Source organism: Sabethes cyaneus, chromosome 2 (genome assembly GCF_943734655.1).
Source record: "Sabethes cyaneus chromosome 2, idSabCyanKW18_F2, whole genome shotgun sequence".
NCBI lineage: Eukaryota > Metazoa > Arthropoda > Insecta > Diptera > Culicidae > Sabethes > Sabethes cyaneus.
Window position 1 is genome coordinate 235,180,418 of NC_071354.1, and position 24,122 is coordinate 235,204,539.

Genomic DNA, 24,122 nt, shown 5'->3' on the forward strand with positions numbered 1-24,122 from the left:
TTTATCAAAGTAGTAACATTGTATACGTCCAATTCTCAAAAGATTGTGCATTTGAAAACAATTTAACAAAATCAAGAACACAAACTATTGCTTTCCTGCTACCTTACTGAAATTAAAGATTGTTTTTATTACCCATGGTTCCCTACGTTGAAGGGATTTTACCAATTCAATCCTATTTTATCAACAGCACATCTTTTCACTACACTTCTAATGAAACGGCAAGCATGCGTATTCATATAGAGTCGTATTATAACCGAACACTACAGCTGTAGCACATTTTTCCAACACAGATATCAAATTCGCCGAGGTTTAATCGTCTCGTAGTAAAGAATTTGCGATCTGTTGGGACAACGAACTTGTGTCATTTTTCTGGCACACTTCCCTAACACAGACATCAAATTGGACTAGGTTTATTCGCGTTCGTAAGAAATCTGTTGGCACGAGGGGGCTTTGTCACTCTTTCTGACCTACTTCCCAAGCAAGGACGTCAAAATGGTCTAGGTTTAACTGTGGTGTTAAGAAATCTTGTTGAAATGAGGAAACTTGGTCACTTGTTTTGGCTTACTTCCCAAGCACAGATATCAAATTGGTATAGGTTTAGATCATCGCAAAGAATCTTCCAACCAATCACGAAGCGAGAATTCTGGTAAAACATAGGTTCATTATTTTCAATTTTTCAATAGTTCAACATCAAGAATCCATACTTTTCTTCAATTGGGTCAATTCTTAGAAGATTTTCCGATCGATTGGTGTAAGAATATTGAAAATCGATAGGAAAACCGCTGAGCTATTAGCGCTCAAAACCTTTCATTTTTCGTGACGCTCGCATTTTTCGATTTTTTGGAATGACACCCTATCTCAAAACTTGCCGTAAGACGTAGTCCTACGTCAAAAACGGACAGGTACAGCAGAAAAACGGAAAATACGTAAAAATAAAACAGTACAACCGGAGCGGAAAGGGAAAAAATGAAACCAAAAACAGGATAAACATGACATAAAATTAACTAATGTTTATCTAAACACTAAACTTAACTAAACACAGTAGTAGAATTAAGGGGGCATAGTACATTTAAAAAAATCGAAATTTTTTTTATTGATTATTTCGAAAGATTACCATTTTAACCATATGTGTTTCAAGTCATTTCGATGAATTCCAAAAATTGACAAAGTTACAGCTATTTGTACCGCGCATGTCTGGAGCGATTACACAGTTAATAAAAACTTCAACGTCGTTTTTCTCGAAACCAGGTTTTGAAAGTCGGTACCATAAATATCTCAAGAACGGCTGAAGCAATTCTCATGATTCTTTTTTTGTTTCAAAGCTAACAAAATTATCTAGTGTTTGACCCATCCTTTTTTCGAAATTACAATTTTTGTATTTTTAAGAAATGATTAAAGTCAATTTTTTCGGCTAAAACCCTTACTTTTATGTTTGAATGTCCGCCATTTTGTAATGCGTTCGAATTTCAAAAAAAGGATGGATCAAACACGAGATAATTTAATATTCTTTCATGTCGTTTTGGAATTTTTCAATTCGGATAAGCCCCCCAGCGCCAATCCATGGTACCGCAAATCATGTTTTTTTCGAATGATCATGTTCAAGGAGCCGTAGGGGAGAGGGGAAGAGGTTCACATATGCAAACAAAACTGCGAATATTAGTATAAAGTGCAATGTTTAGCAAGCAATAAACCCGAATCGATTCGCTTTTCGCGTTATCGAGAAAAAATTTTTTGAAATAAGGCAAAAAATATGGTGTAAAAAGTACTATGCCCCCTTGAAGGATTTAAATATTTTTTTGTTTTTTTTTCTTTTTTATCATGACATAAAGCATGGAAAAACGAGGCATGAACAAAAACGGAACCAACGAAGACGGAAAACGTGAAGTAGAGGAAATAAAAAAAAGCTAGAAAAGCACGAAAATTGGAATCGAGAAAAAGAAAAAAAAGAAGATGAAAAACGGGGAAGAAAATACCAAAAACCGTGTGAAAACAGTACTGAAAATAAGAAAAAAAGGACAGGAAACGCAGAAAAACGGAACAATCAAATAGCAAACAAGTGCACACTCTAATAAAAAAAAAAAGCAAACACAGCACAGAAAAAATGGAAAATATGAAAAAAGAGGAAAAACGGAAAGCGAAAGTAAATATTAGGCAGTACATCAAGCGGTACAGGAAACGAAATAATTGGAAAAAGGAGACTGCGAAACAACGGAAAAGGAAAGACGTAAAACGTGTGAATGAATAAGATTTTACCTTTAAAAGACAAAAAGGATAAACCGGAAAAGCAAAACAGAACGTTACAGAAAAGGAAGCAAAGCAGGACATATAAGAGGAAGAACGGAACAAACGAAAATTATACGTTATAGAAAATAAGCTGTAAGAAACGAAAAAATGACGACCACCGGGACCGAAAAAAGTCGAAACGAGGAAAAACGAAAGACGAAACGAGGAAAAACGGAAAAAACACGAAAAACGGAACAGCGGAAAATCAGGGCGAAAAACGGGACAATAAAGAGAAAAGAAAAGAATCAGAAAGAGGAAACAGTGGGCGGAAAAAGGGAAAACGAGCCAGAAAAGAAGGGAAAACGAGACAAAAAAGAATACGGAACAGAAAACAAGGGAAAAGAGAAAAAACAGAAAAAATTAAGCAGAAGAAACGAAGAAAACGGGAAAAAGAAGTCAAACGGGATATGAAAAATAAAAGATGGGACATGAAACGAGAAGAAAAAGAAGAAAAAAAAATTAAAAAAAACATACTAAAGAAAAATGTAAAACAGAACGACGAAAAATAGGAAATAAAACAGGAAAAATGGAATGGAAAGGGAAACAAGGGAGCCAAAAACAGATAGAAACATGATAGAAAACCCAAAAATGGAGCATTAAAAAGAGCAAAACGGAATAAAATAAAAAGAGTTAGAAAAAGACGAAAACTATAGACGAGAAAAAGAGGAAAAAGAGAAGACGGAAAACGAGAAAGGAAACAACTAAAATCGAGCTGTAAACAGGACTGAAAATAAGAAAAAATGGGCCAGGAAACGAAGGAAAGCAGAACAATGAAGCAGAAAACACACCATTTTACTCTAAATTCAAGTTGAATTTCAAACCTATTTTTAAGTCCATTTGCCAGTTCAATCTGAAGTTGAACTTCAAGACCGAAATTACTTCAAATTCAATTCTAAGTTAATATCCTTCGTCAAGTCTGATTTCAAATCCAATTTCAACTCTAAATTTTAGTCCAATTCCAAGTCTAATTACTAGTCTATTTTCAACATTAATTTTAAATCCAGTTTCACTCAATTCAGTTTCACTCAAAAATTTGGAGTTTGCAATCTAATCGTCCGGTATTTTTGTGGTAGGGTTTATTTCTAATTCCCGTCGTAGTAAGCAAAGCCATTCTAATTTTCATCATTTGTTGGATGGATTTAATGAATACTCCAAAAGTTCTTGTGCTGATTTGACTAAAACACATTTACCTTCCGATCCGTGAACTTTGAAATCTCTGAAAAGCGATTATTAAAGCATATTATTGAAATTACGCAACTGACTTTATTTTTTAAATTCGTCGTACCGTTTTAAAATCCGTCCATCAAAATTTTTCATCGTCCGAACTAAAAATCACAACAATGTTTACGAAGCTAACACGCATGTATTTGTGTAGGACGGCATGCCAAATGTTATTCTGCAAAATTTCTGCAGGTCAGGCAAGTTTTCCTGGCTGTAGAATAACGACATTGCCTTGCGTGAGTTATTTTCATTTATGAATGACGGAAATTAGAACGATTAGTCGATATTTTCTTTTCCGTCGCACGAAAAAACGTAGGAAATTTGGCTGGTAAGACTTCTTTAATAATAAAAATTCTTTAAATAGATTTTTGCTCACTTTGATTGATCGCGTCTGATAGAGAACAAACTAAAATATTAGGGAATAACTAGTTTTGCATTGTGTGTCATAAAAATGCTGATATTTTTAATAATTTGCGTTGGATAGGACGGCAATAGGCAATTACTACGAAGCATCAATATACCCTATGTAATATAGTTTTTCCAGTCCAAAATATTCTTCTGAATGTTCGGGTACCCCACCTTTTGTGTATGTCTGGGCACGCTAGTGATTGTTGTAGCACCGCAGCGTCCTCGTTCAACCGAGCCCCTGGCTTACATCTCGGCCATCAAGAATGCTAATTCTTTCCGAGACATCTTTATGATGCGACTTTTGCGGTAATTTTGCTCTAAAAAATTGTCTGTTGTAGTAAAACGAATTTACTTTCGTTTCTCGTCGTTTGCTTGTCCTTTTCATTACTATCAAGTGCCAAGAGTTGATCGGTTCTTTCGCACTTAACTGTGCATCAGAATGGTACCGTGTTGTTTCCCATTGTACTCTGCGATGTGTTGGATTATCCCATCATCAGAGAGATGATCCGTTCGTGATGACTGCAGGTTCAAGTCAAATCCCACAACAACTACTATGGAATGGACGTAAGATAAAACTATCCTCCACCAACAGCTCCCCTGACTTGAGCTGAATCGCATCAAATGTGAAAACGTTCCTGTATCCATCTGCTCCGGAAAAGTGGATGATGCAATTTGTACCATTGAGCGTTATTACTCACCACATTTTCCACTGGTCGGCTGGCCGGCCAGCCAGCCAGCCAGCCAGCCACAACTCAGGTCGACCGTCACCGGAGACTCACGTCGGCTATAATGGAAAATGAATGCCCAGTCCAGCCCATTCCGGCCCAGCCCAGCCTCCAGGACCGGGCCGACGACCGGCTCTAACACTTTTCCATGTCAGAGATTTCCACTTGATGATGTCTACTTGCCACAAGGCAATCCGTTGTGATAGGATTTCCTGGCGATATGAATATCTGATGCAATTCGTTTCGGACGGACCGCACAAATCATTCCGAAATCCTCCCTGGAAGGCAATGTGATTTATAACAAACTCGCAAAACTCATTCTCTCCTACACATTCGGTGTGTGCGCCGCCGCGCGCCATTCCGCAGGTGGGATTTTTACGAGCAATAACTAACGCGTTATTTACGGTGTTGAATGAATTCTGAAGGCATTTCATCGAATCTCCAGGGCCAGGGAATTGCATATGCTTGCCCATCTACGTGAATGAATTTCATCGAGAAACAAATGATTAATTATCGCATCCATTCTTTTCATTTGCAGAATCGACTTTGAAGATCCGGCGACTACCAAGCCCCCCAGCTTGGCCAAGTCTGCCGTTCTTCAGGCCCTGGAGGATGAAGAGCGCCAGCAGGCTCGCGGCAAGGGTAAGTTCACCGTGTGCGCGTTTCGAGTGTGTATGTGTATGTGTGCGTTTGTATTTGTCTTGTTAAGCCATTGAGCGTGTAAACCACTAGTTTACAGTCGCTAGTCCGCGTTCTAATCAAGAGTCTCTTGTGTTCAGCCAGTCGCAAAAACAGTAAATATATGATGTATAACAGCGAGCAACATTAAACAAAGAGGACACATGATAGTAGGTACATTACAGCAACCGAGCACCAACCACACACTTATTATGTCGATATAGATGAGTTGTAAATAATACTCGCCGCCCCGGGATGCCGTGCTGTTGGTTTAACATTTAATTGTTGGGGTGATGATGAAACAGGTCTTCTAATTAAAGTGGTAATCAAAGCATTATTCATAAGAAATAATATTTTCAACAAATGTAATTGCAAATATAAAAATACCATATCATACCAATACCATAAATACCGGTCCTGGGCCGCCGTTTTCCAATTCCCTCGAACATTAGCAGTATGTGCATGTTTATGGTAAGCCCTAATCTCGCAGTTTTCCATTTAAAATCCTTTTTCACTGCTCTACGGTTGATTCCGATGATGTTGACGTCATCCGCAAAATCAAGCAGCATATGAGATTTTGTGATGATAGTCCCGTTGCTTTCCACGTTTACCCTTCGTGTTGCACCTTCCAAGGCAATATTGATTAGCAGGTTAGAAAATGTATCCTCTTGCTTCAGCCCATCTAGCGCCATGAAACCGGCTGAGCTTTCACCAGTTATACTGATGAATGTTTTTGACCCATCCAGTGTCACCCGAAACAGCTTAAGTAGTTTCGTCAGTAAACTATGTTGTAGCATTATTTGCCGATGTGGCATGCCACAGTGCATTTCGTTTGATTGAAAAATACGTAGCCTTAAAGTTCACAAACAGATGATGACTCAGAATTGGGCAATGTATTGCCTTGATAGTTCTTACAATCGAGTCGATGTCTTTATTTAAAAACAGGACAAATGAAACCATCCAACCACTCTTGTGGCATTTGTTCTTCCTCCCAGATTCTGACAATGACCCGGTGGATTGCTTCATACAGCCGCTCGCTTCCCGCTTTTAGAAGTTCAGCCGGGATACCGTCCTTCACAGCAACTATACAAGTTTCCAGCTCACTAATTGCCTACTTTACCCAATCCTGTGCTACAGAGCTTGGTCATCGCTCACAATTCTTATCCTGTTCTTGTTTTTTTTTTCTGGTTATTTATATATTCAGCTCATACATGAAGACTAGAAGACAATTTGTTTCGACTTCATGTTGTGTATCATGTTTTGACCACTTATTAATAACATGTATGGTTGATTCAGCTTGACGCTGTTTGGCATAAACTCATTAGGCATAATCATAAGGGACTATTTGGTATAATACGATGTGAGATAATTCCTCCAACGACATGTTAAGACCATGTGGTCGCTTTCCTAGATAATTCAATGTGAGATGGCTACAGGTCATGAAAACTTGCCGGTGAGCCGCCGTCGTAAACGGTAGCCACTGGGCGGACACCCCCTGGCAAAAATCGCCTCTGTCTAGGTTTATTAGTTTTACTAGGTTTACCGCCATTGTCACATTGTCTATTACTTCTTCTTGCAACAAGTACTAAAACAACCAAATCTGGTTAAATTTACTGTTATGTTAAAAAATCGTTATTTCAAATGACCATTGTTCCAAATAACTATTATGCCAAATGTCGTTATGCCAAACAGCGTTAAGCCAAATAACTTTTTGCCATTTGGGGCATAATAGACGTTAGGTATAATGTACGAAAGTTCGCTTTTCTATGAATACACACTTAAACCAGTCATCGCTCTTTCACAATTCACAATACATATGAAAAGTGGGCCCGCCCGTTTTACCTAAATTCATTTCGCATAATCCTTTTTTGCATAACATCGTTTTCTATAAAAACGTTGGCATAAACATAAGGGACCATCTGAAAGAAAAACATTTGGCATGAAAGAAAGACCTTTTGGCATACATCCGTAAAAAAACTATAAATTTTCATAGATGAATCAGAACAAGTCGATCGCAGGCCGCGAATGTTACCGGCGATCCACCGTCGGAAGTGCCGGCCACTGCGGGGTTATTCCTATTTCCCATTATGCCTAACATCTCTATGTGTATCGTCCGTACGCCTAATGGGTACATAAACGCTTCATTTTTTCCATTCCATTCATACGTACGTTTCTGCTGCGCAAGTTCGATGCAAAAACCGTACGCATTTACGCAGTTACTTCCCGCAAATTGAAACTTTTTAGATCAGTGGTGCCCAGGCATAGGCATGGTGCGGACCAAAGCTGACCCTTGACCTTCCTGCGCATAACAAAATATAAAAATGTGGCAGCGAAACCCATTTTCTAGGAATCACCACAATTTAAACCGGAAAGCATTCAGATCCACAACATGCACGAGGCATTACGACTAAACTTAGTGAACCCTGTGTCATTTACTCAAATAAGTCTGCGGGCCGCATGAATTATCCCGAAGGGCCGCCCTTTAGTCATCACTGCTTTAGATAGTCAGCTGCGCAAGATACAGCCTATTTGAGAATACTACATATACACTAGCGCCACGTAGTGAGGCAATTCCGAAATACTACAATCCAACGAAAAGCCCTTGATCTACTGAACAACTTTGTCGAAGACACCAACGTTCTAAGTATTCGGTCAGGTACACGAGTTACTCCATGTTGGAACCAATTAAGTCAATTTCTATATACTACGTAGACTCCATTAAGACGGTTTACATTAAGGCGGTCCCTATTAGCGTTCTAATTGGGAAGTTTTTTCGATGTAATTCGATGAAATTTACTTTTTCATAGTTTTCTACTATTATTCTTCGATACAGGAGTGCCTTCCACGATTTTAATTTTAATTATAATATTAACGGCAATACGTCCGCATGTGGTAATGGTTATATAGAAGAGAGCGATATTCCTTGTGCGGAAGCTAGCGTGACAGACAGTTGGCATTTAACGCGTCGAAGGTCGAAGAGTGTGACTGAACGCAGATGTCAGTTGCGTACGTTCGTTTTACAGTGGTGCCGTTTCCCCGAGCCGTAATACAAGTTAAGCTACTCTGGCGGTATTCCATTACCTTCGTGTACTTCTTCACCAGATGTGTTGATATCTAGAACCGCAATCTTCGTTACCGGTCTGTGCAACACTCCACCCAAAGTTTTCACCAGAACGCCCAACGCGCTGGTCATCCTTTCATGGCAGATATGATTCGTACCCGCAGTCATCTGTTATGAACAGCTTCGGTCACGATGACAACAAGATATCCTACATTTGGATCCATCGCTTCTTCAAACGATTTGGTTCGCATCGAAAATATCGGCTCGACCAGACCAATCTCCAGGTGTTTCTTAGGGATAATGGATGCTCAGTAGTCAACTAAGGCTTCCTTGACGACTGGACGACTCCTAGGGAGCTCAAAAGCAGGAAGGTGTTTGGCTTCCTGGGCTTCTGGTACAAACATCAACGGTCTTGATCGATTGACGATCTTTTTGACTTCAATCATCAGTATGAGTGGGGTAGACCAGTGGGATGAGTAGGGTTTTGCCGTCCAGATTTTTGGACGAGCCGCTCCCACGATCCACCCATGTGGGTGGCGCGTTGAAGACAAAAATTGCCGCTTGCCATTACAACTGCGGCCCTACGACTGCCAGGTTTAGGATTGAGTTCGCAATGCCACTTGGTTCCGTTATTCGCTCTGTTAAGCTTAGACGGTACATATCTTCTGGGTTGGACTTCAAAAGGATTTGACATATTTTACACCCTGTATAATTTGGCGACTGTGACTGCTACATAGTGTTTTTATCAGCCTGCATCCTATTATAGCCGCTTTCAGGTCCAATCTTGGGATTGAAAGTGCTTTTAATGGTGCTACTTTAGCCTTTCCGCCTCCGAGTGCACAGTGAACATAACCCTTAACGTCTGTAAGTCGTTTTTCGTTCATTTCAACATCTTTATATCGTAACGGGTGGCAACTAAAATTTTGGAATTTTTTTCTAAAGCAGTCAAAAAAAAGTAATGATACATGAAGGAGATCTGATTTACCAAAATTAAAGATACATTATCCATTGTTGAAAAAAAATTAGTGTACATTTGAAAACGGTCCGTAATCGACTGTTCGCCGAAGCTTTCGTTTGACGTCGAAACAGGAGCGTTGTACGGCCGTCATGTCAACTTTGCTAATGCATCTCTTGATTCTACCAATCAACTGTTTGCAATTCGTCGCTCTCCAGTTATTTTTGTACACCAAGGAACTTAAAATCCCGAAGAAATGCTCGATTGGGCGCACTGAGACAGAAACTCCGGGTCGTGGTTTTTGGGTAAAAATGGGATCGAATGGGTATTCAGGAACGATTGTGTTTTTTTGGCGTAATGCGATGATGCTCTATCCAGCCAAAACACGTATTGTCCATCTGCATGATGTTTTTGTAGAAACGGGATAAAAATTTTCATCAAACATTCGTCTGGTGCATCGTAATTTCGTAGAAGTGTACAACGCGCTCACGAAATGCTTCTTGTTTCGACGCCATTTTTAGCAAAACTGGACAAGTATGAACAAAACAAAAAATATTAACGAAAAGAGGAGAGAGAGAGAGAGAGAGAGAGAGAGAGAGAGAGAGATAGCTAACACATACATACTCTCATTTCTCTCTCAACTCGTTTGTTGTTGAGCATAAGGACCGCAAAAAAATTCCAAAATTTTAGTTGCCACCCGTTAAAATGAATTTGGAAATTGCTAAGGATTTCAATAATACTGGTAGTTACAATACAATACAATACAGTGGTGCAGAGGACTAACCTCTGCTATAAACACTCACAATTTCATTGAAAAGAGTTATTTTCAGGATTTTGTTTGCTTGGGATATATCAGTTGAATGCATGACAAAGTCGGCTTTTACCTCCAAATAAATATAGTAAATGACAAATTCGTTAATAATTTTTTTTGTGAAGTAGGGTTTTTTTTTCTAATTCCCGTCGTAATAAGTAAAGCCATTCTAATTTTCTTCATTTGTTGGATGGATTTAATGAATACTCCAAAAGTTCTTGTGCTGAAAAGCGACTATTAAAGCATATTATTGAAATTACGCAACTGACTTTATTTCTAAAATTCGTCGTACCGTTTTATAATCCGTCCATCAAAATTTTTCATCGTCCGAACTAAAAATCACAACAATGCTTACGAAGTTAACGCGCATGTATTTGTGTAGGACGGCATGACAAATGTTATTCTACAAAATTTCTGCGAGTCAGGCAAGTTTTCCTGGCTGTAGAAGAATAACGACAATGCCTTGCGTGAGTTATTTTCATTTATGAATGACGGAAATTAAAACAATTAGTCGACATTGTCTTCTTCGTCGCCCGAAAAAACGTAGGAAATTTGGACTTCTTTAATGTTAAAAAGCATTTAAATAGATCTCAGCTCACATTGATTGATCGCGTATGATAGACAACTAACTAAAATCTTGGGGAATAACTAGTTTTGCATTGTGTGTCATAAAATGCTAATATTTTTAATAATTTGTATCGGATAGGACGAGAATAGGCAATTACGCCGATGTAGCAACATATCCGTTCATAGCGTTCAAAGACCTGAATGCTAAGCACAGTCAGTCGTATTGCAGTTGACTAAACAATAAAGGCTTGGGCGATTCTTTGTGGTTGTAATTTAGACTCTGCACAATCTCTGGCAATTTCTGGATGCCACGTTATTTGGCGTTCCTGTTGCAAAGCAAATCATTCATCTTGCAATTTTCCCCCATTTTCGTACTAATTGAAGCACTGCTCAGCAAGTGCGTGTCCCATCCCATCGATGCGCAAATAAGGAGTCGGAAGGAGCCAAGTCTAGTATGTAAGCCGTGTGTGAAAGAGCTTCCCAACCAAATAATTTAACCGTTTCCTTGACCAGTTTTACAATATGTGATGGAGCATTGTCATGCAACAAAATCACTTTGCATTGCCTTTTTGGTATTCTGATTATTCACCACCCAAACCACAATTTCAATTAATTATTTGTTGTCCGAAGAGTTCAGTAGTTACGGTTTCGTAGAGCAAACCCTTCTGATCCTACTGAACACAAAGCATTGTCTTTCGTCCATAGCGATTTGGCCATGCAACCGATTTTGATGTTTCACGTGGAAGTACCTAAGGTCTCTGACACTTGAGATTCTCGTAATCAATCCGCTTGTCATTGGTAGTCACGATCCGATTAGGAAATTTAGTTCTTTTATATCCGGCATTTGACTTATGATCTGTTGGTTTACCTGCTGTCATTTGTTTAACTCATTTTCAGACCTTCTGGATCTTTAGCATGGCCTTCAAACGTATGCAGATGACTTGTTGAGAAACATTCAATTGATCCGTCAGTCGTTGATGCGTTTGAGTGTCATCGTCGACCAAAAATGCTTGCAGTTCACTGTCTTCGAAATTTTCCGGAGGTTTTGTTCGCTTTTCGCCTGCGCTGCGCTTTTCCAAAAACAAATTCAGCACATGCTTAGACAATTTTCTCACATTAAGCAAAATCTATATTTAACGTATGAAATACCAGCGCACTGCTGGGTATATTTACTTCGATTCAATAATATTTAGTCACGTTTTTCTTATTGGTTATTATTTACACGCCACACGAAATATGATATGTTTTTTGCCCTTTTCGAAATGGTTTCCCATAATTCTTTTGTACCGTGCACAGTAAATCGAGAAATCAATTAACACCTTTGCGTGTAAATGGCACGTTATTTTACTAGCATAACTGGTTACACCGAGTACTGTAAGAGCCCAAGTAACGCTAGTTAGCTTGTCAGCTTAGCCATTCACAATGACGCGTCAAAAGTAAATTGAAACTTCTGTTGTAGGCATCCAATAAACTATAGTTACATGATCTAAAGGTACCACGCCTTCATGAGATTGTTTCTTTTTTTATGAATTTATGATCAAAAACATCCAAAACTTTGACGTAACCCAAAGAAATTGCGGTTCTTCCACTGAATAAACAAACACTGAATCCACAAATATAATATGCTAGGGATATTTGTTGATCTGAGGCGTTTATTCGTTTGCTAATTGTTTCTAAATGAAAGAATCAAAACCAGTTCAATGAGAAATTAAATATGACGTCAATTTTGAAGTTTGAAATTTTAGATGCATTTGCTAAGTTTCAGCTAATAGAATTAATAATGAGTATCAAAAATTTGGTATAATTTTTCTGTGCAACAAATTAACAATACCAAGCTATATTTAGAATAGAAATTCACTCAGGTTAGCGCAACATGTATGTAAATGAAATAAATCCGTGTAACCAAACCGCCCAATACCGATGCTGTAGATATCGAATTCACACTCGTTACATTGTTTAGATTGTTTGTACAAATAATTCAAAATACATTGTAACAGTGCTAGCCGCTTACATAGCTACCGCTTCGGGGTTGTAGAACTACAACACCACTCACACCCGCATTAGTGCGTACGCAATTTCAAAACCCCAATTAATTATCCAACAGAATAAATAATAACTATTCCTCACCCCGCAAACAACGCTTCGACCGCAAATGTCAAAAACCATGAAAGCCGACTGCCAAAAATTACAGGTCACCTCGCAAAAACACATCGACACAGACACACACACATACACGTGCACACACGGATGATGCGTTTGCCTTTACGAGACTGACCACGACGGATTAATACGATAGCATCGGAGCAAATGATTACGATGCATCGGGAAAGTCCGCAGTCCCGCGCGCAGTGGAGTGTTTGCGGATTCCGATTTCCATTCCTGGAAGCTGTCCTATAGCCGAGGCCGAGTCGAGGCTTGCTCGCCAAGCCAAACCGAAAGGCAGCAATTGGCAGCTATAACGCGGTTCCAATAAAATACAGACACTCATAATATTTTGAAATTTATTTCATTCTACGAGCGCATAAATGCTACCGTGGTGGGCTTCAATTTGGCAGCAACATTTTGATATCGATCGATCGGGCACTGCCACACCGCACCGGGAGGCCAGCGACGGCTGCGGCGGGCGGCTACTGATCGAACTGACAATCGAGCAGCAGCAACATCGTTGGTTCGACTACCGCAATAATTGGCGTACAAATTATAAAGTTATTTGCGGGGAACTGGGTCACTGCGGGTTCCCCGGGTACAGATACAGATACGGCACATCCGACCCGTGCCACGTTTACGGTATTAATTTCGTACTACATTTTAGTGCTGCTGCTTTTCTACCAGAAGTCATTCAAGTGAATACGTAATTCAGGTAAATTGGAAGAAGCGCAGTTGCAGCACGCAAAATGGACGACGGATAAGCATCCCATTAATTGGGATGAGCTTGTGTAATCAAAAGATATTGTACTTGAACAGAGCCGTTCATTCGTTGAAAGAAAAGCACATTAATTAGTGAATAATATTTACGAATCAGAAAAATAAAATCTCAATTGACTTCTTTTGGTTTAAAAAGGATGATTAACTATAGAAATTACAAAATATAATCAAACGTTTTACAACTTAACCGGAAGGATTAAAGCATACTTCCAGTGAGAAATGCAGTAGATTTACCTTGTCAATCGGAACTTCCCGGAAGGTATCCACACTTCATGATTATTCCGTAAACTTACCCGTAACTTTGATTGTTTGCCAAACTTCTAGACAAGCTGATGAAATTGAACTGCACGCACAATATACTGCCTCGTTTGACAAGGGTCAGCTTCCCTGCTTGACAACCATTCCAGGCAGCCCCGTCCAAACACCAAAACAAGCCTAAGGTTTCGGTTGTGACGAATAGTCTATTGTTTCTGATATTGATGAGGGTTTTCCGCTGCCAACCGCCTGGCGCCCGACCAATCGAGAAATGATTGATTAATTCCCCCGCAAAACTTTACTTACCGGAGTAAAACAACACCGTCCAGAGAATAAAAAAAAACAAAAGTAAACCCGACAAGAAAAAGTTCTGGCAGATCGATTAAATTTGAACCCTTTTCACGAAAAGAACTCGTAAATGAACCTGCACGATATTGGCAATTCGCTGGCACTCCAGCAACCGACCGTAAGGCAACGAAAATAAACTGCATGAGTGAGCAAATAATTAGGGACCGGTTCATTGGCGCCCCCATTTACGCGCCAACTGCCCAATTCTGCCTCCTTCAGGATACAACTCCCTAATTGGAGGTAAATTTAAGTGGCACGCATCATCAGTTCCATCGGTGGCCGTTAAGAGTGAAACGCGAATCGTGAATAAAAACTAATTAAGATGGGAATAAAAATTCATCCATTAAAATGGAAAAGTGCGCCCACCACCGGTTCGGTTCGGAGAGATGCCCCCGCATTTTTCCCGACTAACTAAGTTTCACACAACACGCCATAACCGTTTTACCGGTTTTTACGAGCTAAAAATTAGGAGCATCCCGATTGCCGTTGAAATCCGTCCGCTTCGGGTCAATCATCGAAGGTCGCCGGTGGAAAATCACGGCAAATATCGCTAATTATGCTAACGATAATTACACGGAACCAGGTGAATGAGCCTGCCTGCCTGCCTGTCTGCCTGCCTGGCTGTTTGTCGCGTTGAAAGTGAAGCTAGTGAACGATAAAATTCGACGAAGGACTCAATGTGTAATCACAACACAACCGACAACGACGATGACGACCCTTCGAGCGAAATCGAATCGCATTTTTTAGAAATTCTAATGGCAATTTACCTCCAAACGACATTCTTCGAAAAGTTCGGCACGATGAACAGATTCAAACACTTTTATATTGAATATTGACAATTAAAAATTGAAAATTGAAAATTGGTTAATTGAAAATTGGTTAATTGAAAATTGAAAATTGGTTAATTGAAAATTGAAAATTGAAAATTGAAAATTGAAAATTGAAAATTGAAAATTGAAAATTGAAAATTGAAAATTGAAAATTGAAAATTTAAAACATAAAACATAAAACATAAAACATAAAACATAAAACATAAAACATAAAACATAAAACATAAAACATAAAACATAAAACATAAAACATAAAACATAAAACATAAAACATAAAACATAAAACATAAAACATAAAACATAAAACATAAAACATAAAACATAAAACATAAAACATAAAACATAAAACATAAAACATAAAACATAAAACATAAAACATAAAACATAAAACATAAAACATAAAACATAAAACATAAAACATAAAACATAAAACATAAAACATAAAACATAAAACATAAAACATAAAACATAAAACATAAAACATAAAACATAAAACATAAAACATAAAACATAAAACATAAAACATAAAACATAAAACATAAAACATAAAACATAAAACATAAAACATAAAACATAAAACATAAAACATAAAACATAAAACATAAAACATAAAACATAAAACATAAAACATAAAACATAAAACATAAAACATAAAACATAAAACATAAAACATAAAACATAAAACATAAAACATAAAACATAAAACATAAAACATAAAACATAAAACATAAAACATAAAACATAAAACATAGACAATAGACATGAGACACGAGACACGAGACACAAGGGCAGAAGGACAAAAGGACAGAAGGACGAAAAGACAAAAAGACAGAAAGACAGAAAACACAGAAAAACAGAAAAACAGAAAAACAGAAAGACAGAAAAACAGAAAAACAGAAAGATAGAAAGACAAATGGACAGAAGGACAGAAACACAGAAAGGCAGAAAAACAGAAAGATAGAAAGAAAGAAAGTCAGAGAGACAGAAATAATTTGAATTTCTTGATTTTTTCGGTGAAATATGTCTATATAAAGTCACAAGTCAAAAGTCGAAAGTCAAAAGTCAAAAGTCAAAAGTCAAAAGTCAAAAGTCAAAAGTCAAAAGTCAAAAGTCAAAAGTCAAAAGTCAAAAGTCAAAAGTCAAAAGTCAAAAGTCAAAAGTCAAAAGTCAAAAGTCAAAAGTCAAAAGTCAAAAGTCAAAAGTCAAAAGTCAAAAGTCAAAAGTCAAAAGTCAAAAGTCAAAAGTCAAAAGTCAAAAGTCAAAAGTCAAAAGTCAAAAGTCCAAAGTCCAAAGTCCAAAGTCCAAAGTCCAAAGTCCAAAGTCCAAAGTCCAAAGTCCAAAGTCCAAAGTCCAAAGTCCAAAGTCCAAAGTCCAAAGTCCAAAGTCCAAAGTCCAAAGTCCAAAGTCCAAAGTCCAAAGTCCAAAGTCCAAAGTCCAAAGTCCAAAGTCCAAAGTCCAAAGTCCAAAGTCCAAAGTCCAAAGTCAAAAGTCAAAAGTCAAAAGTCAAAAGTCAAAAGTCAAAAGTCAAAAGTCAAAAGTCAAAAGTCAAAAGTCAAAATTCAAAAGTCAAAAGTCAAAAGTCAAAAGTCAAAAGTCAAAAGTCAAAAGTCAAAAGTCAAAAGTCAAAAGTCAAAAGTCCAAAGTCCAAAGTCCAAAGTCCAAAGTCCAAAGTCCAAAGTCCAAAGTCCAAAGTCCAAAGTCTAAAGTCCAAAGTCCAAAGTCCAAAGTCCAAAGTCCAAAGTCCAAAGTCCAAAGTCCAAAGTCCAAAGTCCAAAGTCCAAAGTCCAAAGTCCAAAGTCCAAAGTCCAAGTCCAAAGTCCAAAGTCCAAAGTCCAAAGTCCAAAGTCCAAAGTCCAAAGTCCAAAGTCCAAAGTCCAAAGTCCAAAGTCCAAAGTCCAAAGTCCAAAGTCCAAAGTCCAAAGTCCAAAGTCCAAAGTCCAAAGTCCAAAGTCCAAAGTCCAAAGCCCAAAGTCCAAAGTCCAAAGTCCAAAGTCCAAAGTCCAAAGTCCAAAGTCCAAAGTCCAAAGTCCAAAGTCCAAAGTCCAAAGTCCAAAGTCCAAAGTCCAAAGTCCAAAGTCCAAAGTCCAAAGTCCAAAGTCCAAAGTCCAAAGTCCAAAGTCCAAAGTCCAAAGTCCAAAGTCCAAAGTCCAAAGTCCAAAGTCCAAAGTCCAAAGTCCAAAGTCCAAAGTCCAAAGTCCAAAGTCCAAAGTCCAAAGTCCAAAGTCCAAAGTCCAAAGTCCAAAGTCCAAAGTCCAAAGTCCAAAGTCAAAAGTCAAAAGTCAAAAGTCAAAAGTCAAAAGTCAAAAGTCAAAAGTCAAAAGTCAAAAGTCAAAAGTCAAAAGTCAAAAGTCAAAAGTCAAAAGTCAAAAGTCAAAAGTCAAAAGTCAAAAGTCAAAAGTCAAAAGTCAAAAGTCAAAAGTCAAAAGTCAAAAGTCAAAAGTCAAAAGTCAAAAGTCAAAAGTCAAAAGTCAAAAGTCAAAAGTCAAAAGTCAAAAGTCAAAAGTCAAAAGTCAAAAGTCAAAAGTCAAAAGTCAAAAGTCAAAAGTCAAAAGTCAAAAGTCAAAAGTCAAAAGTCAAAAGTCAAAAGTCAAAAGTCAAAAGTCAAAAGTCAAAAGTCAAAAGTCAAAAGTCAAAAGTCAAAAATCAAAAGTCAAAAGTCAAAAGTCAACAGTTCAAAGTCAAAAGTCAAAAGTCAAAAATCAAAAGTCAAAAGTCAAAAATCAAAAGTCAAAATCAAAAGTCGAAAGTTGAAAGTCGAAAGTCGAAAGTCGAAAGTCGAAAGTTGAAAGTCGAAGTTGAAAGCCGAAGTCGAAGGTCGAAGTTCGAAGGTCGAAGGTCGAAGGTCGAAGGTCGAAGGTCGAAAGTCCAAAGTCAAAAGTCGAAAGTCAAAAGTCGAAAGTCAAAAGTCGAAAGTCGAAAGTCGAAAGTAAAAAGTCGAAAGTCGAAAGACGAAATTCGAAAGTCGAAGGTCGAAAGCCGATGGTCGATGGTGGAAGGTCGAAGGTCGAAGGTCGAAGGTCGAAGGTCGAAGGTCGAAAGTCGAAAGTCGAAAGTCGAAAGTCGAAAGTCGAAAATCGAAAATCTAAAATCGAAAATTGAAAGTCGAAAGTCAAAAGTCGAAAGTTGAAAGTCGAAAGTCGAAAATCGAAAGTCGAAGGTCGAACCATGAAGACCGAAGGTCGAAAATAGAAAGTCGAAAGACGAAAGCTAAAGGTCGAAAGCCGAAAATCGAAGGTGGAAAGTCGAAAATTGAAAGTCGAAAATTAAGATCGAAAGTCGGAAAACGAAAGTCTAAAGTAAATCGAAGAAAGTAAAACTATAAACCATGAACCAAAAAATCAAAAATCAAAAAAGAGCACGAAAAGCGAATAGAAAAAGCCAAAAAGCTAATAGCAATAATCAAAAGTCGAAACGAAGAAGACAAAATAGCGAAAGGCAAAAACCGGAAAAAGAACAATCAAAAATCAGAAGAAGAGAAGTAAATAGTATAATAAGCATAGTAACAGCAAATAGCAAATATCAGATAGTCAATAGTAATTAGCAAAGAGCAAATAGCAAAGAATAAATTGCAAATAGCAAATATCCAACGGCAAAGAACAAATAGTAAATAGCAAATAGCAGATCGCAGATAGCAAATCGCCAATAACAAAGAGCAAATGACAAATAGCTGCCGGATGGATGCAGTAATTAGCAAAGAGCAAACAGCAAAGAACAAATTGCAAATAGAAAACAGCGAATTTTAAAATATATATGTAGCAAATAGCAAATAGCAACAAAGCAAATAACAAATAGCCCATGGAAATAACCAGGAGCAAAAAGTAGCAAATAGCAACAAAGCAAACAGCAAATCACAAATAGCAAATAGCGAACAGGAAACAGCAAAAAGCGAGCGTCAAACAGCAGAAAACGAATAGCGATTAGCAAATGGCGCATATCAAATAGCAGATCCTTTATGCGTCGAAGGAAAAACGTCGAAAAGAAAAACGATCATAAAGTTAAAAGTAAATCAGCAATTTCACGCAAAATAATCCTGCGGAAATTTACAAGTGCTCCGATTTTCTTCAAATTTCGGGACTTGATTCTTTGCTGTAAATTTTGGAAAAATTTATATACAGTTGGATTTCGAATTTGGTATGGTTCGATTTTGGCATGCCTCGATTTTGGCAACAAAAGTATTCGTTTTTGGCAACACAAGATATTTCACTTCCAAAAATATGCTTAAATATCAATCAGTTTCCGCACATATGCTTTAAATGATGAAAAAATGATGCCCTGAGTATGGTCATGAAAAAAAATTATGTGATTTCAAACGATAATATCTTTATTGTCGTAGGACTACGTTTTACCGCAGGGTGTCAATAACTTATTTGCACCGGACGGGTAGCTCTTGTCGGACTATTCAAACATAAAATGGTTGCAATCGTTGATTAATGATATTTATTCAACTTCTAAAGCATTTACATTAATTTTTTTCCTATCGAAAACGGGTCTCGATTTTGGCACGGTTTCGATTTTGTCAACATAGGCGACACGCATTTGTTGCCAAATTCGAGATCCTACTGTATTTATAACCAATGAGCAGATTTTAATGATTTGGAACCGAATATTAGGTAAATATTTTCTCCATCGCTTTCTTCCTTGGTGAGGAATATATGTTTAATATTAATGAGATTCATGCACTGAATTCAAAAAGCAGTCCTAACTGCTGTTGTGATGTTAAATTTGACGACACAGTTAAACGTTAAAGATGGATTGCTTCCTCTTCACTTGAAAATTTTCGACTTTTACTTTATTTCACAGCAAATTTCTTTCCAAGACGAGTTCAATCATGATAATATAAGATCGCTATCTCAATTACCCTCCTGCACGGCCCAGCAATCGGCGGTTAGACTCTGCATCCAACACACGTGCTATCAAAGCGGACAAAAGCCCGCCAGCATCACCAAGAAAGTGAAACAGCGAGACAGAGACAGAGAGTTAGAAAGAGCAAAAGCATGGAAGCAAACATAACACGAAAGCATACTTCAGAACATCAAACGTCACATCCGTGTTCAGTGTGTACGTGTTTGTGTACCGCACTTGAGTGTATTGTTTCTTTTTGAACACTTCTTCACAAGACTGATAACCGCAATTATTCTCCCCTTTTTTTCTCGACCCATCCCGTTCGACATCAAACAAAAAAAAATATAAATTTATATCTCAACCACCTCCGCACGTGCACGACTGCGCAGCCTGCCAACCACGGCCGAGCCGTTCCAAGCAACGGGAGCCATTGCCGGAGAGGACGCTGCCCCAGCAGCGCACGAGGACACCCTGCATCAACCGTGACACTGTGCTCCGGATCAATCGTCGTTTTCCGAGGCATCGATCTTGCGACAGCTTCTGGCCACCACCAGCCGAGCGGAGTCCTTCTTCTCGCAACAGGAGTCCGGCAGAAGGTGGGTGCTTTGCATTCGATGGTATCCGACGGTACGGCAGCCACGACAGTGTGTACTTTAACGAACAGATTCGAAAGCAGCACAAAATCGATCCCCTGCGGGTAATGTTCGACAAAGCTAATGTAGCTCTGGAAGACTGGGGTCGAAAGGGTGCCGTTAGACAGAGTTTGGGTGATAACGAAGTTCATAATAGACGATGGCAGGGAAAAAATGGCAATAATGGTGCTGGAAATAATCCCATCAACCAAGGTAATATAAGTGAAGGTACGTGGCCCCGTTTGTGTCCGCAAATTTGTGTAACGGAACAGGTTGTCGTTGACTACGGTGAACATTCCGGTGAGGGTTGCGAATTGGGACCTAGATTGCCGCCTCCGCCTCCACCCCCGAGACGGTATTTTCTACCGATAGAACAACTACACAGTGGCATAGGTATCGAGATTCTTCTAAAGCTTAACGAAGGTCATTTGCATCAGAAAGAAGCACTTGACAGGCCAGCAGCTATCACCGGCTCGGATCTCAACAACGAAAGCGATCAACACAAACATGTAGATGATGCAGGTCTTCACCAGGACGGCATCCAATCAAAACCTCCATTCAAAACGCGCACTGCAGCATCGAAACGAGCCACCAGCAAACCCCCGACCCCCACCAAATTCGGCCACAATAGCACGCCAAATCTCGATGAACAAACCACCAACAAACGTAATGATTTTAATATAAATTCAAACGCGGCTCCAAATCCAAATATTGATAGCAATTCCAAGCCACCGACTCCAGTGCCGCTGATTACCGTGACTGATTGGCAAAAGCCGGAGAACGTCACCGCCAATCATTTCGACAGCCATCGGATCCACCAGCAAACAGCGCCGCTAAAAACAAACGACCAATTATTAAATGAAATAATAGATGAAAATCATAATTACAACAAAAAACTAATTACAAACACTGGTGGACCGGATGCGGGTGTTGTTTGTCATTCTGCTACCGAACCTTCCCCGGCCCTAGCCGAACCACACGATCCCACTCCCAACCGGCAGCAGATTCTCTCAGAAGTCCCTAACGAGCAACATTCAAAATTAAATGTGGCAAATCAGCCAAATCGTAATTGGATTAATTTAAATTCAAATGAAATCTATCCTCACGCCGCTGCTGCAGCGGCCGCCGCCACCAGTCGGGATCGGCCGGCAGCAAGGGCGCGTACGTCAGACACACGTGTCCATCGGACCAAATCCGCTGTGTCTCCCGCAGCCGATGGCGATGATGATGACTTCATCTCCACCGATGATGCTATCTCCCACGAACGACCGCCAGCAGCAACTAATGAAGGCCAACGGGCAGCAGCCACCGACGATGGTGCCATCGAGCAGGGTGGCGACATTCGCTGTAATTACGCTAGTAAAAGTGTTAAAAGTAATTACTGGGAGCACGAGGTCAGGTCGGAACTGTCATTTCCGGAGGAGCAGCAGCAGCAACCGCCAGCACGTCAGGCCGGTTGCGAAATACGTCGCTCCGAGAGCCGAGATTCAGCGCGCAGCTGGCGTGTCGAAGAAGTGCTCGAGTTTCCCCCGCCGCCGGCGTATCTGTGCGAGTGCGAAGGTGACGGGCGGGCTCCGTCGGGACGCTGTTCCGAGGAAAGTTTCGCTTTCGGCACCAGCACCACCGCCACCACCGACGGAAGCAACAGCGACGGCGGAGGTGAATATTTTGTGTTTGTCTCAACTCTGTTGTTTTGTGTGTGTGATCCTAGAGGGGGTTGTGATTAGGGGAAACGATAACGGTTTGCTGCCGGATGGATGCAGATATTTGATTGTTTTTTTTTTCGGCGGAATTGGGAAGTAGATTCGGATTAGGAAGCTCGAGGAGGAAGATGTGAGTTGTTTGTTATTTCTTAGTTAGCAAATGTACAATATATTTTCATGAATGCGAGCTAAGACCTCAATATTTTCCCGCAAGAAAGCTATTATGCAGCCGCATTCAATTTTACCAAAACGATCGGCAAAAAGTAGGTCACGAAACGGTATTTAAGAAATTAACGAATTACATTACTTTCGTCTAAAAAAGTTTACGCTCAATTTCATTAACAACACTACATGTTCCGGGAGGATTTCCTCCTAGCTCCCGGAACTTTTGTATTTTACATGGTGATTTGCATGTCTTGCCTTCAACTTTTTTGACTGCTGAATCCCACTTCCGTAGAAAGTTTTGCACTTCTTTCATGAAATCCCCATCACCCCGGGGGATCTGCAAATTCCCTTACTAATAATTATTCCAGGGAAACCTCTATTTTGTTACATAATTTTTTAAAACTTTAGTAGTGGTTAACAATATAAGCACAAACTTTAGCAAGAGTATATGTTTGGGCATTAACAGCTTGACAAATATTAGAGAACAATAGGAAATTATCGAATCACATTACTTTCAATTTCATGAACAACTCTACATGTTTCAGAAGTTCTTTTCCCCTAGCTGCTTCTTGAACTTTAGCCTGTACATGATGCTTTGCATGCCTTGTCTTCAACTTTTCTGACTTGGCCACAATCCAGTTTCGTTAGCAGTTCTATACTTCTTCCATGAAGAAGCTTGCACAGTCAATAAAAATCCACCCCCCGCGAGGGCTGCAAATTACTTTAGCAAACAATTATTCTAGGGAGACTTTCGATTCTCTATTTGCTTCCACAATTTGTTGGGGCTGTTCAGATCATGAAACTCGGTTCAGTTAATATTTGGACGTATATAAACCACTCTATCTCGGTTTCCTTACACCGTAGCATACTTTATTGCACTTTCATAAAAAATATCAAACAATTTATGCCGATTTGATATTTTTTTAATATTTGGTTTTAATAAACCTACGAACTTTTCCTCTAATGTCTCCCATCATCTTATAGACAGACTGCTGGTCAACCTAAGAGGCCATTATGTTCCAACATCTCTTGAATTCTGCAGTATTCCGAGTCTCCTGGCGACTCTTTTTCAGTTTCCACTTAACAATTGTCCACCATTTCATGATCAGGCGAAATCGGTGAAAGTTAGGTGCGTTGAGGTTCGACTAAATCCATCCATTGTCACAGTCCCACTGAATTGGCTCTCGGCTGTACTGGCAGCTAGCCAATACTGGCTAAAACTTCATATGATCTTTAAATTAAGGGACCGAAACGGTTGACATTTTTTCTGTACATTTTCGTAGTATGCTGCGTCATGTCATCCTCTAAATCAAAATCGCCACTCCAAACTGTTTTCATATCGACGTGCCTATCTCTGGCGAGAGCTGAGAACAACCCGAGTACGTACATGACAATAAGAGAAGAATCTCTTATATACGGTGACTAGTCATTTAAAATGTCATGACATTTTTTCCTATCGTGACTTCTTTTGTCGCAGTATAGAAATGACACGAATTTGCCGCTTACACATACATGTTGTAATTACAATGTTTGACTGCAAACAGAAACGAGGTGATCATGGTCTGCAAGGACTTACTATATTTTATTGCTATGCATATCGATAGAACGGTGAAGAAGAGTCTGTGCCGTCTGTGTGTAAACGACATAGGGAGTAAAAAATGTCATCACACTCATAACATTTCTTCTTGGCGCTAGTCACAAGAAAAATGTTAA

The 24,122-nt window shown here is 39.1% G+C and overlaps 1 protein-coding gene across 1 annotated transcript in view; it reads left to right on the forward strand.

Moving 5' to 3' along the window:
• The window catches only part of LOC128736796 (putative mediator of RNA polymerase II transcription subunit 26), a 331,101-nt gene that overhangs the window by 108,669 nt on the left and 198,310 nt on the right, over window positions 1–24,122 (forward strand). The window contains exon 5 of the mRNA XM_053831285.1: window positions 5,176–5,273. Coding sequence (XP_053687260.1) covers window positions 5,176–5,273 — 98 coding nt within the window. The remainder of the gene's footprint in view (window positions 1–5,175; window positions 5,274–24,122) is intronic.